This window comes from Chenopodium album, chromosome 24 (genome assembly GCF_948465745.1).
Source record: "Chenopodium album chromosome 24, dcCheAlbu1.1, whole genome shotgun sequence".
In the NCBI taxonomy this organism is placed as follows: domain Eukaryota; kingdom Viridiplantae; phylum Streptophyta; class Magnoliopsida; order Caryophyllales; family Amaranthaceae; genus Chenopodium; species Chenopodium album.
In genome coordinates this window covers 5,383,489-5,403,918 of record NC_137857.1, presented here as the reverse complement: position 1 = coordinate 5,403,918, position 20,430 = coordinate 5,383,489, and the positions used below count along the sequence as shown (strand labels likewise).

The window sequence follows — 20,430 nt, the reverse complement described above, 5'->3', positions numbered from 1 at the left end:
AATATATTTATATATAGGCTCTACAAAGTTGTCATCAAGTCTTAAGGTATTGGATTTGTCAAGGAATAAGTTGAGTAACAACATCATTGGCCAGCTATCTGGATTCCAATCACTCCACACTCTAAATTTGGGAGACAACCAACTGAGAGGAATTGTTCCATTAAAAGGTAAGCATAGAACTAGTTTTTCAGCTAAGTGTAAATTTATGAAATAATTTATATTATGGCTTATTTATATATGTTGTGTAGCAGCTTTGTATCAACTAAAGACTTTGGAAGCACTGTATTTGTATGGAAATTTGATCAATGGCTTCACTAATTGTAATGGTATGGTACCACACTTTTGGTATTATTCGTATGTTTGGTTTTATGCATGTAACTTTATACACTCATAAGGATATAATAATACGTAGGTTCTACAAACTTGCCATCAAGTCTTAAGGAACTTATTTTGACTGGGAATAAGTTGGATAACAACATCATAAGCCAATTAAGTGGGTTCCGATCACTCCAAACTCTACATTTGAAAAGCATCGGTTTGAGAGGAATTGTTCCAATAAACGGTAAGGTTGCAAGTAGTTAGTCACTTGTGCTCTTATGAAAAAATTAATACTTAATCTACAAAGTAATTTACTTTTAGTTGCATCACTTTATCAATAGACTTATGGGCAATTTTTGAAGATTAGAGATATAGAGTGAATAAAAAAAAAGTGTACTCATATTTACTCAAATTACCACCTTTTTCAAAATTTCGGTGGATTTTCTGTCTGTGAGCCCCACCTAACGGCTACTAACTGCTATTTTGACCCTTTTGATTGATTTTCCCCTCGATTTTTCTCTTTAAAATAGCTCTCCCAACTTCATTTCGCATTTCCTTCACCAAATTCCAGTACAATTAGGGTAAATAGGTGTAATTGGGGGTTTTATGAAATTAGGGTTCATGCTTCAATTGAATTGGGGATTTTCTTAAATTAGGGTTTCTATTTTAATTGAAAATTTGGGGGTTTTCTGAAATTAGGGTTCCTTTTTTTTTTTTAGGAAAAGCGAGCACGACTATATTAATGATAATCAATCTCCACCAAAGTGTTTAGGCTTTGGGGAAAGGAGTTTAAACAAACAAGTTCTTTGGAAATACTCGTATCCCACCTCGCACCACAATGGGCCACAGTATTCCCTGCTTGCTTAACATGAGAATAAGAAAAATAATTAAAAGCATTACAAATTCGCCTAGTATCATCAAACATAAGGAAGATCGGTGCTGCCCTAGATTGTTTGCTCTGCCAGCACGAGCAACAGTTAACACATCACACTCAAGGATCACCTCCACATATCCCAGTCTTCGAGCCAATTTAATCCCATATCTCGCAGCCCCATCTTCAGCAAGGTCAGGTGGCCAATTCGCCTTAATTTTCTTCACAACTGCCGCAAGTAATTCCTCCGACTGCTGCGTATAACAACACCGAATTGGACCTCATTTCCATTCATTATGTGAGCATCCACATTTACCTTAATTACGTTTGCTGGGGGAGGAGACCAAGAAGAAGGAGATTGAACAGCAGTGTGAGAATCCACATTTACCTTAATTATGTGAGCATCCACATTTACCTTAATTATGTGAGTTCTGAATTAGGGTTCCCACTTCAATTATATTGGGGTTGTTATGAAATTAGAGTTACTTCCGCTTTCCCCTTTGCTTAAAGTGTTTCCTTTGAGTGCAGCTCCTTTCTCTGCCTCCCATAATGGTGGTTTCAAGTAAGAAGGAGAGAGAAAGTGACTCCTTTGCAATCAATTACCCAACAACTATTATATTCCTTTACTAAACAAACAAAAAAAATTAGGGTTTTAGTTTACTAATTTAAAGAGTTGCTGAGAATTCATGAAGAAAGAGGGAGAAGAAAGTAGATTGTTTAGAAAATTAAAGAAGATTTTGAATGAGGAAAGGTTTGGTTGAGTTCAATATATAGCATAGAGAGATAGTAAAGTCGAGATAAATGAATAAAAAAAAGAGGGAAATAAGGTAGGTGGGGCCCACAGTACAGAAATCCACCGGATTTGAAATGGGTGATAGTATGAGTGATTATTTAATTTAACGGGTATGAACTTAAAAAAAAAAAAATTAAACAGGTGGTTATTTTGAAAATGGATACATTTTTTGTTGGTAATTTAAAAATTTTCCTTTATACTTCCTCTGTTTTTTTTAGTTGACACATTTTCATCATCACGCTTGCAAACACATTTTTTTAACGCTTAATAACTTCAATTATCAACATTGCATAATTATAAAAAATGGATATTGATAAAATATACATATAGACGATTCAAACAAGTTCCGACATGACTATATTTTATCGTATTTAGAAATCACAAAAGCGAGTCAAAGTGTAGTTTGTGAATAATGTAAAAGTCAAACGGTGTTAACTAAAAAAACGGAGGAAGTATAATTTAAGAGTTGTTTTTGTAACTCTCATCAAAATCCTCCAAAACTCCAGTCATGTAATTTTTTGCACTCCTTTTTCCTTTTTTTATCTATTAACTATTACTAAAATACAACATTGCTGACACCATCTCTCCTCAAAACTGTATATGTGTCGCTTTCTTATGAAATTTGTTCCCGCCTAAAACCTGGATGATGTCATTTTTTTAAATTTTTTTTTTTGAGATACTTCGTAAACAAGGCAAGTGAATTATTTCAACAATTTTAATCTAGAAAATGGAAGTATAATAAATTGAATAGCAATTGTATTTCTTTCTTTTGATTTAAAGATCTATCGTTCTCTCTCCTCAATTCCTTCACACTAATATTCAAACATCTAGAAAATTCTTGAAATATTCAAATTGTATTCCTTTTGAGAAATCTCCTTCCAATGAAAAAAATGAAAAGATTAATTGTATATACGAGTTCAACACTATACTTTTTTTTTTTTGTCAAAACTGTGCATCGCACGGGGATAATCTAGTTTCCACTAACTTCCAAATAACTTCCTTTCTCTAAAAAAAATATATCAATAAATAAATTTCTAGCTATACATATTACATATATCATGTGCGTTAGCACAGATTCACTCTAGTTAACTAAAAAGAAAAGTGATGCAACTAAATTAAAATTTCTGTTTTTAAAAGTGATGCAACTAAAATGAAGCAGATGAAGTAATTGATTAAAGATTTGTATGGTGACAGCTTTGCATCAACTAAGGAATTTGGAAGTGCTGGATTTAAGTTTCAATGATATCATTGGATTCACCAACTATAATGGTATAGTGACCTCAACTCTTTTTCAGTACACAAAAAACACTGCTATTTTATGTATTCCCTCCGTCCTTTATTCACAAATTTATTTTTTATTTTTCACGAGAATCAAGAGATTTTTTAAAACCCATGATTGAGAGGTACACATATGCATGTTGGGTTAGAGAGAGATAGAGAGAAAGAAAAGATGCATGATTGGTAATTAATGAAGAGATTGAGAGAGAAAATGTTTAAAAAATGACGTAAAAAGTATATAAAAAAAATATTTTATTGAAAAATGATGACAACTCATCAAAATGAGAAAATATTGTAAAAAAAAAAAAAAATGGGTTTATAATTTTGGTAAACATACTCCGCATCAAAATGAGGAAACATTGTCAAAACATTAGAAAAATAGATAACTAAAAAAACCCTCCCCCTGCCTATCCCACCCCCTACCGACCGAGCGCTTACCACAAGCCCCGAAACCAGCTGCTGGCCGCCCCATCCCAACCTTTAAAGTATCTATATTCCGTACTTGAAAGAGAAGTGATATTGTCCTAAAAGATATTCATACTAAAACCAATTTTTTCTCTAAATATTCATAATTGAGATTTTGAGAGAGATGTCATATTGTCATGCAACAAATATGTCTATTAACATAGATAAAACAAAGTACAATCTTCATAGACGTAAGACGTTACAAATATTGAATAAAAGTATTATACTTATTACTCCTTAATCCTTATTGGTAAAAGAGATTGTATTTGATCTATTCACCTTTATGATGAATTTTATTTATTATTTATCATGTCAGCTTCATTATATGGTTGCCAAACCACACTTCAAGAGTTGGATCTCAGTTACAATCAACTTGCTGGAGAAATTCCCTTATGGTTGCAAAACTTCACTGGTTTGGAAACAATGGATCTCAGCCATAATCAATTGATAGGAAATATTGGATCATCTCCTCTGGTTCATCTCCTCTCTCTCATAGATCTCACATTATCATACAATCATTTATTAATCCCACATACATTCCAATTGTTTGCAAACCATACCAAGTTGAAGTACTTTATTGGAGACTACAACCAAGTAGCCTATGATATCTTAAAACAAGATGTCCACCCTCCTTCTCCTCTAGGACTACAACTTCAAGTATTTACTTTGTCAAATTGTGCACTCCTTACACACCCCCCCTTCCTTCCTCATCAACGAGACTTGAGGCTTATTGATCTTTCTGATAATTCACTGCATGAAGAATTCCCAACATGGCTTCTCGAGAACAACCTTAAGTTGGATGCACTTTTCCTTAGCAATAACTCCATTGAAACATTCCAATTACCTTCTGTTGTGCATGCCCATATAGGCCGAATATGGGTTGCCAATAACAAGATACAGGGACATATTCCAGCAAACATAGGCGTGGTATTTCCTAATCTTGTTGAATTGGACTTGTCCTACAACAGATTCAAGGGAAACATTCCCTTAAGCTTTGGTGATTTACATTCTCTAAAAGGTTTATATTTGTCAAACAACCTTTTATCAGGAGAAATACATCACCTAACAAATAGCTTAGAATCTCTTGATCTATCAAATAATGCTTTTGAAGGGGCACTTCCGTTTTTCAACGGCTTATTGTCCTTGCGATTCTTGAATTTACAAGGTAATAATTTTTCAAGTCGCCTCAAAATGAACCAGTTTGGTCCAAGCTTAGAAATTCTAAATCTAAGTAATAATTCACTAGAAGGTCCTATTCCTGATGACATATCCAATTCTTCCCAATTAAGTATAGTGGACTTATCATTTAACAGAATGGAGGGACTTTTGCCAAAAAAACTCAGCTCCGTCATGGATACTCTCAAGTTAAACAATAATAGATTCAGTGGTCATGTGACAGATGCATTTTGTAACTACTTCTCTATGTTGTCTCTGTTGGATCTCAGTAATAACGACTTAAGCGGTCATATTCCTGCGGCAATAGGTAATCTCACTCGATTGCAAGCTCTATTCTTGAGAGTAAATAAGTTTCATGGTCCAATTCCCCTTCAATTGTGCAACCTGCTTTTGTTGAACCTGTTGGATCTTTCCTCCAATAATTTACATGGCACCATTCCCGCTTGCCTATCTCAGTTACCCACTACAGGGGGCGTCTCTGAAAGTTCTGGTGTTGGTATGGACTTCGGGTTAATAAATGAAGGCATAGAAGGAGTCTTGATTGCGATGAAATCAGATATAGCTCACAATGCTTTTTACAATAAGATAGAGTTTGTGACAAAGAATATGGCTTACAATTATGAAGGTAGCATTCTCGGTTTTATGTCTGGAATAGATCTGTCTTGCAACAGATTAACAGGCCAAATACCATATGAGCTTGGTAATTGGAGCAACATCCAGGCATTGAATTTATCACACAACCAATTATGGGGTGTCATTCCATCGGCTTTTTCAAACTTGAAGAGCATCGAGAGTTTAGATTTATCCTACAATCAATTGAATGGAAGAATCCCGGATGAATTTTCAAATTTGAATACTCTCGAGGTCTTTAATGTTAGCTACAACAACCTGTCAGGGAAAATCCCATTTCAAGGTCAGTCATCGACGTTTGATGGCAGCAGCTACAAAGGCAATCCATTCCTTTGTGGACTTCCTTTGTCCGTCAACTGCACTACAGATGATAATACGCCCTCCACGAGAACAAGTGAATCCCAAGATGAAGACAGCGGCTGGATTGACATGGAAGCCTTTTATATCACCTTTGCAGGATCTGGTTTGACTATTTTTCTTGCGGTTGTGATAATTATGTTGATTAACCCTCATTGGTGGAATGCATGGTTTTATCTTGCTAAAGCATGCATCTTTTCCTGCTACTACTTCTTCGAGGACATCATAAGAAAGCTAAGGAGATCAAGGCGTGTTTAATGAGGTTCTTGATGTGAAGGTTTCGCCGTCACTTGTGAATTTGAATGTGAATGTGATAATGTATGGTGCCTTGCTTGTTGTATTAGATGAATATGTATAATTTATATACTATGGATGCTTGTTCTGCTTGTTCATTTCATCTAACTCAGCTCTTAGCAATTATCTATGAAAAGTTGGTATTATTTCCTTAATAAAATCAAGTCACTATAACTAAATTAGAACCAAGTCTAGAAGATCAAGAAATCCCATGTATAGTCCTCTTAAATACATGTTGTAGAAACAGGACATGGTAAATTCAAACTCTGACCCATTTCTTTCTACAACAACGGTGTATAATGAAGTAATGGTACCCTCTTATGAAGTAATGACAATTTATAATAAACTAAAAGACTACATTCCTATATCGATGCCTCTTCCCCAGTTACTCTTTATCATTTCTTCTATCTCTTAGAGATCAACTATGAAAAGTTCGTACTAATTCCATAATAAATATTACAGAGTAAACGTTTTTTCTATTTTACAAAACAAAAAAGAAACAAACAGGGCGAATTCCATTTTCGCCCTCGTTGGTCAATAGCAAAAAGGGCGAATTCCTTTTTTGCCCTCGTTGATCAATAGCAAAAAGGGCGAATTCCTTTTTTTCCCTCGTTGGTCAATAAACATTTTAATAAAATAAAACAATGGTTTTCTCAGTCAAAACAATTCCTTTTTTTCCCTTTTTTTTTTGTCAATTTGTTCGTGCATGTTAGTATTGCTCTACATTTGTCAATTTTTTTTTGTCAATTGTTGATTTTGCAAGTTATTTGGAGTTGTTATTTATGCTAGTAATCGCCCTCTTTGCCTAATAGGGCGAAATTTAAACCTAAGAGGGCGATTTAAATTGCCCTCTTTGATATAATATCCTGTAGTGTATGTTAATTAATCCTGACTAGAAGCATGGTTTTATCTAGTTAAAGCATGTATCCTTTCCTGCTACTACTTCTTCGAGGACATTATAAGAAAGCTAAAAGTAGAGCAAGGGTGTGTTTCATGAGGTTCTTGATCTTAAATTGATGATTGTATGTATCCTTCGCTTGTCAATTCATATTCCAACTTGGTTCTCATAACCTTAATAAATTCTAACCTTAGCTAATCAGATTCTCAATCAAATGCTTACTCAGTTAAATAGTGCAAGATGCATGCATGAACCATTTTTTATCACCCACCCTTACAAAAACGTATATATATACAAATGTAACTACTTAATTGCCTAAAGAAATTTATCGGGTTCAATTGATACGTACTAATCATCACACAAAAATAGGCAAATCTCATTGATAATGCAGAAGCAAATATCATATCTAAAGTTGATTACATGGTAAACTGCTTTCAATTAATTAAGCTGGTATGATTAATTGGTTAGGTCCTTCATATATTCATATCTATACAAATGGCATTTCCCCATTCTGTTGAATCGTTTCTATTTGTTCCGTGTTATTGCTTCCATATTATTGTACGTCCTATAATTAGGGAGTGAGCAAATGTAAATTAAGATATGTGCTTAGGCTCAGTTTGGCATGTCCTTTAGACAAATTATTCTGACAGGCTTAAAAACAAAGTATCACTATAATTTGGTTCAATTATTAATTATAAGACGCTAAATGAACTTCGATCAGGACCAGCATTTTTTTCTAGCGTGGTTAGCGGGGCGGAGGGAAGACTTGCAAGTCAACTTCAAGTCAAGTATTATCTCCAAGGTTTCACAATCGTAAATAATAACCATATATGCGTATAGACCGTGTTTTTGAAGTCATCAAGTCATTTTCCCAAGTCTTGATTTTGTACCATTATGGATGTCGTTGTACATGTCTAAGAGACTAAGAATCATTATATATTACACTTATTTTATCACTTCACTTTAATGAACCAATTCTACAATTAGGTGACTAGGTGAGTGTCGAGAGTCAGATCAAGAAGTTAAATTAAATGGCATTCTACACGAACACGATACGACACATTTAATTAAACAATGACGCTTACACGTTTATCATTAATTATGGAATTAATGATAAATATGTTCAATGAGGCTTAAACTTTAATTATAACAAGACAATATGACACGAATTGGACATGGAAAAAGCAAGTTAGTGTCAAGGGTTTCCAACATATTTGAACAGGTCAACAACAATACATGACACGTTTATTATATTAAATGGGTCGAGTTAATGTTTAGATTAGTGCTTAAACTAATTAACTTATCGTCTCTAGGTCAATTCGATTGATGTATTAATCTCTTTGTATGGTCAATTAGATTGATGTATTAATCTCTAGATATGTATGACAGTACACTATCACAGTTGACTGAAAAATCAAAGTCTTTTTGTTTTTGAAAAATCAAAATCTTTGGCTAGTATAATGGAACCATTTGTATAAAAATGGCACTTAGGGAATTCCGGAATTTTACATGAATATAATTTGAGTATATATAAAATTAACAAAATATAGGGTAACTATTGCTCTCTTACCACTAAAAATAAAAGCATACTCAATACAAATTAATCCTAGAACTTTTTATTTTATTTTATTATAAAATTAGCAAAAAAAAAAAAAAAAAAAAAAAAAAAAAAAAAAATGAAAGGGGTAGGTAAGTGGTTATGGATGATGACAGTATTGGCTACTTGGGTTGAAGTAAATGGGTGTTTGGAGCAAGAAAAAGCTGCTCTTTTGCAGCTTAAACAGAATTTAGGAGACCAATTTCCCTTAGATTTTCGGTCTGTGTGGTTAACCTCCTGGAAGGAAGGTAAAACAACCAATTGTTGTGGTGATTGGGAAGGTGTTACGTGTGGACTCAATTATCGAGCAGTTTCTCTCTCTGTGTTACGTCCGGAATACTTCAATCACTTACTTAAAGTGCATTTTAATGCCTCTGTATTGCATCCTTTTGAGGAACTTCGAGAGCTTAATCTCACTGGCTTCAGCATTAAAAGTTGGGATGAGGATAAAGGTAATGCATTAGACTTCAACACAATTTATATTATCATTACTTTTGTGTATTTTGGATTTGTAGATGACTTGTTTCTTGACTAAATTGCAACGCTAAATCTGTTTCAATTTGAAATAGGTGCACCAAAGTTGTCATCCAAGCTTAAAAGTCTTGAGTTACTTAATTTACGAGGCAATAATTTTGATGTAAGTAGCGTATCACGATTACGTGGATTTTCGTCACTCAAATATCTATTTTTAGACGACAACAATTTGGAGGGATTACAACTTCATGGTAAGCTTGAAACTACTTTGTATGTCTATCAATTTCTAAATATATGTGAATCTAGAGCCATTTCAAATTTATATACCTAATTATATATTATTTCTTGAGATGAAGCAGATATTGAGGCCATTAGTCAAAATTTAGAAAAGTTGAGTTTAGGAGGTACTGAAATTACCGGCTTCCGAAATAATAACGGTAAGTTATTCCCATTATTTTTAGTTTGAATAAAAATTATTCCCATTAATGCTAAGGATAGTTAGAAAATTTACATTAGTTGTTGTTTTGTATCGTATAGCATTGAAACTTTGTTTTTAGACTTTTGACACCAAAATGCCGGAAAAGCAGTAATTTCCTACTTGGCATACTTGACCATTTGAACAAAATAATTTTTTTTTATTTTAATTAATTTTCATTTTCTACAAAGAGGCAGAGTTAATTAACTCACTGCATGCATTATATTTGATCTGCTGTAACTACAATTATACACTAATAACGATGTAATAATATATAGGTTCTACAAAGTTGTCATCAAGTCTTAAGGTGTTGGATCTGTCATATAATAAGTTGGAAAATAATATCATTAGCCAGCTATCTGGATTCCAATCACTCCACACTCTAAATTTGAGAGGCAGTCTATTGAGAGGAGTTGTTCCATTTAAAGGTAAGCATGGAATTACTTGTTCAGTTCAGCATTTATGAAATAATTTATGTACTTATTTGATTGAAGCCATATGTGTGATAGCTTTTCATCAACTAAAGCATTTGGAAGAGCTAGATTTATCTGATAATTCGATCACTGGCATCACTAATTGTAATGGTACGGTAACACACTTTTGGTATTACTCATATATTTTGATCTTATAAAACTATATAGTAGTATATATACACACTCATATAGTCATACTGCTATAATAATATGCAGGTTCTACAAACTTGTCATCAAGCCTTAAGGTACTGGATCTGGCTAGGAATGAGTTAGATAATAACATATTTAGCCAACTGTTTGAGTTCCAATCACTCCACACTCTGAACTTGAACAACAACCATTTGAGAGGAAATGTTCCAATTGACGGTAAGCATCCAAATAATCAATCAGTTGTGTTCTTAAGAAAGATTTAATAATTGACTAAAGATTTGCATGATGACAGCTTTCAATCAGCTAAGGAAGTTGGATTTAAGTTACAATGCTATCACTGGATTCACCAATTATAATGGTACAGTGACCTCAACTCTTTTTTAAGTACTCCGTATATTTTATCATTACTTACTAGGATAATAATCTCAAATATATACCAAACATAAAATAAAAGGTAGATAAGATAGGTTATATTTTTAATTTATATCTTTTTAACTAAGATTAGCCTTGAGTTCAAGCACTATACAAAACATTTTCATTATATTTGAATGAGAGGTGTCATACTAATATACTATCATGTAGCACATATTTTATTAACATACATAAAAACAAGTAGTTTGTTCATAGACATTTTTTTTTTTTTTTTTTGAAGCAAAGCTGTTCATAGGCATTATTGAATAAGAGTACTATACTGTGTTTTTTTTTTTTTTTTTTTGACATATAATAAAAGTATTATACTTAAGTAACTTATTACTCCCTATTTGTAAAAAAGAGATTGTATTCACTATCATGACGAAATTTTTTATATCTTGTCACTTTGTCAGCTTCATTTTATGGTGGCCTAACCTCACTTCAAGAGTTGTATCTCTTTGGTAATCAACTTGCTGGGGGAATTCCGACATGTTTGCAAAACTTGACAAGTTTGGTAACATTGGATCTCAGTGGTAATGAATTGATAGGAAATATTGGGTCATCTCCTCTGGTTCATCTCCTCTCTCTTATATATCTCATACTATCATACAATCATTTGCTAATTCCTCATTCATTCCAGTCGTTTGCAAACCATACCAACTTGAAGTACTTTTTTGGAGACTCCAACCAAGTTGTCCATGAGGTCTCCAAACACGATTCCCAACCTCCTTTCCCTCGAGGACTGCAACTTCAGGCACTTAGTCTGTCAAATTGTGCACTCTCTACATACCCCCTCTTCCTTCGCCATCAACCAGAGTTGAGGTTCATTGATCTTTCTGACAATTTACTCCAGGGGGAATTCCCGACATGGCTTCTGGAGAACAACTTTAAGTTGGATTCACTTTTCCTTAACAATAACTCCTTCATTGGATCACTCCAATTGCCTTCTGTTGCGCATGCCTATATAAGCCGAGTATGGGTTGCCAAAAATAAGATACAAGGACATATTCCAGCACACATAGGCATGACATTTCCCAATCTTGTTGAGTTGGACTTGTCCTACAACAGATTCAAGGGAAACATTCCCTTAAGTCTTGTTGATTTACATTATCTAAAAGGTTTATATTTGACAAACAACCTTTTATCAGGAGAGATGCATCACCTAACCAATAGCTTAGTATCTCTTGATCTTTCAAATAATGCTTTTGAAGGCGAACTACCGTTTTTCAATGGCTTATTGTCCCTGCGGTTCTTAAATTTACAAGGTAATAAATATTCAAGTGGCCTCCAAAATAACAAGTTTGGTCCAAGCTTAGAGTTTCTCAATCTAAGTAATAATTCACTAGAAGGTCCTATTCCTAATCACATATACAATTCTTCCCAATTAAGTGTCTTGGACCTATCATATAACAGATTGAATGGACTTTTGCCAAAAATTTTCAGCTCCAATATCCAAACTCTCAGGTTAAACGATAATAGATTGAGTGGTCATGTGACAGATGCATTTTGTAAAAGTTTCTCTTTGTTGTCTCGCTTGGATCTCAGTAATAATTACCTGAGAGGTCGAATTCCTGCTGCAATCAGTAATCTCACTCAATTGCAAGGTCTATTCTTGAGAGGTAATCAGTTTAACGGTCAAATACCCTTTCAATTGTGCTTAGTTAAGTTGAGTTTGTTGGATCTTTCCTCCAATAATTTATATGGCTCTATTCCCACTTGCCTATCTCAATTATTTACTAGTGGGTACGGTGATGGAAGTCCTTATGTTGATATTGGTATGGACTTTGAGTTAATAAATGATGGCAGAGTGGGAGAATTGATTTCGGTGAAATTAAATTCAGCTCACAATATTATTTACAGCAAGGCAGAGTTTGTGACAAAGAACATGGCTTACAATTACGAAGGTTTCATCCTTAATTACATGTATGGAATAGATTTGTCTTGCAACAAATTAACAGGCCACATACCACATGAGCTTGGTAATTTGAGCAACATCCAGACATTGAATTTATCTCATAACCAATTATGGGGTGTCATTCCATCCTCTTTTTCAAACTTGAAGAACATCGAGAGTTTAGATTTATCCTTCAATCACTTGAATGGAAGGATTCCAGCTGAAGCTACAAATTTGAATACTCTGGAGGTCTTTAACGTCAGCTACAACAACCTGTCAGGGAAGATCCCATTTCAAGCTCAGTCATCCACCTTTGATGCCACCAGTTACAAAGGCAATCCATTCCTTTGTGGACTTCCTTTGTCCGTCAACTGCACTACAGATGATACGCCCTCCACGAGTACAAGTGAATCCCAAGATGAAGACAGTGGCTGGATTGACATGGAAGCCTTTTATATCACCTTCGCGGGATCTGGTGTGACTATGTTTCTTGCGGTTGTGATAATCATGTTGATTAATCCTCATTGGTGGAATGCATGGTTTTATCTTGCTAAAGCATGCATCCTTTCCTGCTACTACTTCTTCGAGGACATCATAAGAAAGCTAAGGAGAGCAAGGCGTGTTTGATGATCATGAGGTTCTTGATGTGAAGGTTTCTTCGTCACTTGTGAATGTGATAATGTATGATTGTATGGTGCCTCGCTTGTTGTATTTGATGACTATGTATAATTTATATGACTATGGATGCATGTTCCGCTTGTTTATCTACTCTCTCTCTTAGCAATCTATCCTAATATATTAAAAGGCGTTTATAAAAACGTCCACTTGTCACGTAGACTCCCCTCATTACGCCACGTCATGCACAAGGTGTTCCTAAGAACGTCCACGCCACGTCATGCACTTATAATAAATAAATAAATAAGAGTTCTCCACAAGATTTGAACACGCAACCTCTAACTCTAAAACTAATTGTTTTACCACCAAGCTAAGTTATTTTTTATACTACCTCCGTTACATATTATTTGCAACGATTTGACATAAAGTAGAGAGGGAAAATGTCTAATCATTGCAACTTGCAAATGATATGAAACGGAGGTAGTATATTCTTTTGAATACAAAATATTAATATGTAACAAATCAGAATTCAATATGAACAACAAATTTAATTACAAGAAAATTGATTTATACATTACAATGTATATTAATGATCAACCCCATGTATTAACCCGGGGTAGCCCGGGCCCAAAAACTAGTTATCTATGAAAAGTTGGTATTATTTCCTTAATAAAATCAAGTCATAAGAACTAAAATCCACCTTGCCTAGAGGCTTATGATTTTTAGAAGACATCAATGCATTGTTCTTGTACTGTTGTACATTACCGCAAATCCTTCAAAAAAAAAACCAACTCAGTGAAGCATACCCGCCACCTCTAGCTTAATCATTATATTTATAAGCTTATCATTTTTTTTTATATATAGGCCAGAGGACATCTTTTAAATAGAATTTCCTTCCTTTTTTCTAGCTTCTCTTTCATGAGGTATCTACATCAGTACCAAAACAAGTTCCCTAGAAACATTGCAGATGAGAGATGACATGCTTTTTCCTAGCTTAGGAGTGCTGATTCTAACCAATTGCTCCCTATCAAACAACAATCTCAATAGAACGGTGCGATCTCTTTAAAGTTCAAACACCATTAGTTCTCCATCTAAACAATAAGATTGAGTGGAGTACCGAGTATATGATTGAAGTACTCTATAATGCTAATCTTCTATTGATGACTCACAATAACTCATTTATTCATAAACCAACTTGAATTTGTTTTTGAGAGAGAGGAAAGAATTAAAAGTTTAGCTGAAAAATCAACAAAAAATTTATTCCTTAAGTACTTGTATACAACATAGTACTAGCACCCATTTTATGTCCTTTAGGGAGTGAACAAAGGTAAATTAAGATATGTGCTAAAGGCTCTGTTTAACATGACCTTCAAGCAACTTACTTCCTCTGTATCTTTAGATATGTGCTTAAAGCTCTGTTTAACATGTGCTTAAGGCTCTGGTGTGAGAATGTTTTATTAGTTTAACCTTGAACACTCATCCTTTTTCATCAAAAAGATAAAGGCATTTGTTCTTAATAGAGGCAATTAAGTTAACTCTAATCAAATCACTTAACTGAATTTAGACTTCACATGGCAACAAATTAGCAGTTGGCATAATAAACCTCACTTCCACCTAATAGATCCTTAGAAGAGACAAAGAGTATCAACCTAGTCACTAATTTCTCTCATCTGAGAAACTTTCAGCTAAGTGACAAGGAATGATTAATGACTTCAGTTTATCAACTTTCACATGATACCCTGATTATACCCTTCCCAGTTCCCATACAAAATTTTCAACCAAAGTCACAATATAATCACCATCCATATTCTAAACACCAGGTAATTAATCAACTCAAAATTAAGACCAAGATAGTATATGTCTACAATACAAGGGGCAAGAAGATGGGACCTCAAGTGATAGGACTTTCACAGACTATAGCATAAGATTGGGTTTTAGCCTTTTAGGTTCATGAATTTCTTTCTTTATCAGGCATTCAGGCGAGTACTCATAGAGGATGTTTATAATTCTAGAATCTGCTACTCCCTTGGCTTTTTACCTCTAGGCTCAAGCTCAAACCTCCACACAAATGGGATGGGTAAAGATCTTCTTTATTTTAGACTCTCAGTCCCTACATTTTGAGGGTCGTTACTACATATTGAGGCATCCCAAATTTCTTTACCTGATAGCACTTAATAGTGTTTCATTTAAATCTAACTCTGCTACCACCAAAAGTTACTTCACATACGAAAAATAAGTTCTTTGACAATATCTAACATCATGCTAACCATCTGCTACTCCCTTGGCTTTTTACCTCTAGGCTCAAACCTCCACACACACGAGATGGGTTCTTATCTTAGACTCTCAGTCCTACATTTTGAGGGTCACTACTACATATTGAGGCATCCCAAATTTTTTTCCCTGATAGCACTGCATAGTGTTTCATTAAAATCTAACTCTGCTACCACCAAAAGATACTCCACATAAGAAAAAACAAGTTCTTTGACAATATCTAACATCATGCAAAAATATGGTATGCCCTCTAATGCTCATTATTGAATTTTAACTCCTGTAACAACCCTAAGAACAGCCCTGTTTGATTTGAAATCATTAAACCAGTATGGGATAGGGAGCTAGGCTAACCGCCGGCCAGCAGATACACTCAGAACTTGATTTTGATACCAGATTTATGACACTCATATAATTAGCTTTTATAGGTATAACATGTGGCATTTTTCTTATTTAAACTTCAACAAGATTGACCAAAGATCAATGAAATTATCATCAACTCACATTGAGTTACAAAGGTACCAATCAAATTAAACAAATAATATCCCAATTCTACAAGGGCTAAACATATCATCAACAAGTTAAATTAAGGAAATTAAGTGCTTTTCACATAAGTAGTATTCAGTTATCTTGTCTTACCCGGCTAAGATGCAATGCCAGCAAATCCCTAATCCTCGCAGCACCTTCATCGACCTCCCCATCATAAACCGGCATATCCTGCTCTCGAACACAACCCGAATCATCATCACTTGTTATTTCTCCATGCTTCATCAAAAAATTATTCAGCACACAGGCAGTGATGACAATAAAAGGCAAGAATTCAACAAACTCCTCCTTCCACCTCCTATTTAGCAACTTCCAATTAGCTCTAACCCTCCCAAATGCCATCCTTACTAACTCCATTGCTCTCTTATGCACCTCATTGAACTCTTTTTCGCTCGAGCTCGAATCCTCTGCCTCACCTCTCCTCACAAAAGGAGTCAAAAGCCATGGCAAACAAGGATAACAAGAATCACCCAATATATACTGAGGCACCAAATTTCCATCAATTAGCTCAATTTCAGGACCATTCAACAGCTCTTTGGATTCCTCCACACTCGAAAACAATCTTGTTTGTCGTAAAATCGAATCGGGATCGAATGTACTAGGCCAACCAGCAGAAACATCCAAGAATCTCCCATCACAATCAACCAAAGCTTGAACCATCAAAAACCCATCTTTCCCCAAAATCTCACCTTCTATTGGGAATTTCTCAACCCCTAAAACCCCACAACAATTAATCAACGAAATCCGCTCAAAACCCACCAAAATTCTTCCCAAATCTGACCTAAATCCACCCAAATAACCACCCAATTGATCACAAATCACCTTACAAACAGCATAAAAAACCCTACAAGCATCATTCGAGCTTAACCCAAATCGTTTACCCACAATCGAAAACGACCCATTATGCGCGAGCCTATAAATAGCAGCCCCAAATGCATAATCAGAAGAAATCGACAAACTAAGAGCAGATAAAATCGAATCAGAAAGCATGGAATTGAGGCGATAAAAAGTGGGTTTTGACATACGGAAGAAATCAACCCACCTTGGATCGTCATCACAGGTTGAAGAAAGGAGAAAACGCTGAAACCAACAGCAGGAAGAGAGAGAAAGAGGGAGCTGTAAATGGGGTTGGAGTTTAGAGAGAGAAAGGAAGGCAGAAGCGAGAGAAGATTGAAGAGAGAGAGATTGAGAAGGAAGAAGATGAAGATCGTTGTTATGGAGGAAAGAGTGAGAGGATGAAAGAGCAGTTGTAATAGCGGAGATTAGAGGAGAAAGGGTGGTGATGGTGGTGGTGGTTGATGGAGTTTTGCGTTTGGTGGTGCGGCGTTTAGTGGAAGGAGGTTTGGGAGAAGCGGCCATGGTTTTTTGTGGTCAAATTTGGTATGAGATTGTTTCATTTTTAGAAAGGTTTCCAAAATTAATGTTGAATCTTAATTGAGTTCTAAATTTGTTCTAATTGGTAATAGTTCAAACTCTAATTGAAGCACTTTTAATTATTTTTTGGAAAAACTAGGGTGGTTAAAGCGAGCATCAGCTAGTCATGTTCGGGAAATTCTTTCAATTTGGTTTGTAACATTAATGAAGGAAATATGAAAAAAAAAAAAAAAAAAATAGCTACAAATTTTTACACACCGTTCTTAAGAGTTCATTAAAAGAGTTATCCAAACACTATTTATAAGAGTTATTTCAAACTTTAAAAAAGTACTCGTGTTTCTCTTTATATTATTTTTTTTTAAAAAAAAGAAAGAAGCTATGGTTGACCCGATCCGAAACTAACTGAGCGCACCCCAGCCAGGTTAAAAGGGCCAAAGCTTGTATTCGAGACATGATAGCCAACTATGTTGGGCCGGAAGTGAGTTTTTAGTCTGAATTTTAAACATAGTTCAGTTTTGGCTAAAAAGAAGTAAGGGATATCCAAAGCCTAAATTTATTTAAAAAAGATAATCAGCCCAGAAATTTCTGCCCAATCCTGGTATTTTCAGAATCCCAGGTTAGGCTATTCTTCATTTCTTGTTCATTTTCCTTCTCTTCGCAACCAACCCTCACTCCCTCAGGTCAGGCTTTTCATGATGACATGATCACATCAACAGCGAAATCATACACAACCCAATATACTCTATAGTAAGGGAATTGCCATCGACGTCACTAATTCGAGGGCCAACCAGGCTAGCCACTTGATTGTTTCCCCAGAAAATTAAAACAACATAAAGATTATGTATTGCCTAGCACAAGTAAAAACACCAGAGTTCATCGAGGCTGGAAATGTGCCAAACATTTGAAATAGAAGCCTGAAGTAGATAACACGGAGTAGTAAAACTCTAAAATAATCATGTTGCAAATTTCCACAGGATACCTCTAACTAGTCATATAACAGTACGGAGTACATAAAGTTCTAAAGCAAGAGACCAATCTACTGAATCTATGATCAGATAGTAGCAGCAGAATTCTAATACCAAGATACCTCCAAATAGTCATATAACATTACATAAAGTTCTAAACCAAGATGGCCAATCTACTGAATCTATTATCAGATTGTAGCACCGAAATTCACATTCTTGTTCTGGTTGAATTCTTGAGCACAATAGCGACAAGCAATATCCTTTTTTTTCAATGGAACTCTTTCACCCATGAAAGCAGGTCTACCTAAACAAGCAAAACACAATAGAATAACAAATTATGGTAGTGAAGAAATACGATACAATTTAGTAACAAAGTATGGAGATAATGAATCACCAGTACGCATAGATTGTGCATCTATAGGGCTCAAAATACGACAATCAAGAACCTTGGGTGGATCACCGGTAGCCAGATGAACGGAAAAAAGTTTTCCATCAGAATTATCACCTCGTAGATGGGCAACAAAGATCATATGAATCCCAAAGCATTGTGAGAATGCCGCAGATGTTTTAACACATCTCACATACTCATAATCACCAAGCTTCCAATAATAAAAGTAATAGAAATAATCAGTAAAATGTATGAAAATAATCACTAGGATACAGGACAGACATAAAAAACAATAACCTGCATATTTTTGAAATATGACAAAGCAAGCGAAGCAATTTCACACTGAACATGCTCTGGCAAATCTCTATAAGCTAAATCTATCTGACCCAAGGCACGCCCTTTGACCAAATAATCAAACTCTTTTTTAGATGGATCAGCGATGACTCTGCAGTCACAAGAACAATAATGCACCACAAATAAAACAAGTATAAATTAAAGTGTTTAATAACATTCAAGCTCTGCTAGGAAGCAGTTATATAGTTACCGAACAGATCAAAATGATAATGAAATTGCACCTATGACGCCTACGAGCATCATATAGCTCCTTTGGAAGGGGTTTATCCTGATCAATGGGAAACGAAATTTCCGAGCTGCAAAATTCGAAAGACCCCAAACCAATATAATTAAACGATATCAAAGTGATGAAAAGAAAAAAAAAAAAAAAAAAAAATTACCCTTCCAGGAAAACACGTATCTCCGGTGTACTGAGTCCGCCACATTCAACGGTATGATAAACCTTCTTGCTACAAAATGAAATACGACAATTAAATACAATACGGAGTAATACTCAAATTAAAAAATAAAATAACGGTGCATCACTACATCATGAATTATAATCATAAAGCTCACATAAGATATGCATTCTCAAAATTTGAAGGCCATACTTTCTATATCAAGTCGATACGCATCAAGAAATCTTGTCACAGTTCTTGTTGCTAATTCTACTGCAATTGCCACTACTATCACCCTAATTTGATGGTAATTGTATACAACAAATAAATTTTGCAAACAATGATACTACAATATATACTTATTATTATACTGTACTATTATCTGTACAATAATTTCCAAAACTAGTCCAGTAGTCCTAATCAAATCCCTTAAAATTCAATAATCATAAAATTGAAATTATTTATAAAAATGATAAGAAAACAAACGCACCCTTGTAATATAATTTCTGGGTCAAACTTTAAATCTTCTTCATCTATCACAATATCTCCCCTGCAAATAATTCAGGTGCCAAATAAGATTCGAAATTGAAGGGGTTGTAAATATAAAATTGAAAAAGTAATTTGCAAATAAACATACAAACACGAGGCGGTATCATCAAGATCATCATCATCATGAGCATTGCTAGAATGATAAGAATAAGAATCCTCGCCATAGTATATATCATTGTCCTCTTCACTGATCAGCCAGTTAAATTAAATTGAAATTATTAGGGTTCAAAACAAAATATTAAAAAATCAAAATGTAATTGCAGAATTAATAAATAAACCCTAAAAAAAAAAAAAAAAATTAACCTTAGTATGTTCATCATCTGAGAATCAGCCTCAGTTTTGAGCTTCTTCTCCATTCGATCAGACCCCTCTTTCACGAAGGCATTTTTCATCTTCTTCTCCATCCGCTCTGTTTCCATCTTCCTGGTTTTCCGACACCA

General features: G+C 34.6%; 3 protein-coding genes across 4 annotated transcripts; 2 read left to right on the top strand and 1 right to left on the bottom strand.

Moving 5' to 3' along the window:
• Nucleotides 1-4,034: 4,034 nt before the first annotated feature.
• On the top strand, nt 4,035-6,146 carry LOC145610439 (cuscuta receptor 1-like). Its single transcript, XM_081665781.1, has one exon. It carries the CDS (start codon nt 4,035-4,037, stop codon nt 6,144-6,146), a length of 2,112 nt encoding a protein of 703 aa, XP_081521907.1.
• Nucleotides 6,147-8,430: 2,284 nt separating this feature from the next.
• On the top strand, nt 8,431-13,322 carry LOC145612524 (cuscuta receptor 1-like). Of its 2 annotated transcripts, none has more exons than XM_081667877.1 (8): nt 8,431-9,129; nt 9,247-9,402; nt 9,508-9,588; nt 9,905-10,054; nt 10,136-10,210; nt 10,316-10,465; nt 10,542-10,607; nt 11,074-13,322. In XM_081667877.1, exons 1-8 carry the CDS (start codon nt 8,757-8,759, stop codon nt 13,179-13,181), a joined length of 3,159 nt encoding a protein of 1,052 aa, XP_081524003.1. In that variant the 5' UTR covers nt 8,431-8,756; the 3' UTR covers nt 13,182-13,322. The 2 variants fall into 2 exon arrangements, with proteins under 2 accessions (XP_081524003.1, XP_081524004.1); XM_081667878.1 differs by having other exon boundaries at nt 8,432-9,129; nt 9,511-9,588.
• A 4,974-nt stretch (nt 13,323-18,296) lies between these two features.
• Nucleotides 18,297-20,430, bottom strand: LOC145612483 (uncharacterized). Its single transcript, XM_081667846.1, has 8 exons — nt 20,294-20,430; nt 20,079-20,177; nt 19,932-19,991; nt 19,445-19,513; nt 19,286-19,360; nt 19,008-19,155; nt 18,717-18,921; nt 18,297-18,626 (listed from the first exon to the last, which is right to left on the bottom strand). The coding sequence occupies exons 1-8, from the start codon at nt 20,407-20,409 to the stop codon at nt 18,511-18,513; spliced, it is 888 nt and encodes a 295-aa protein (XP_081523972.1). The 5' UTR covers nt 20,410-20,430; the 3' UTR covers nt 18,297-18,510.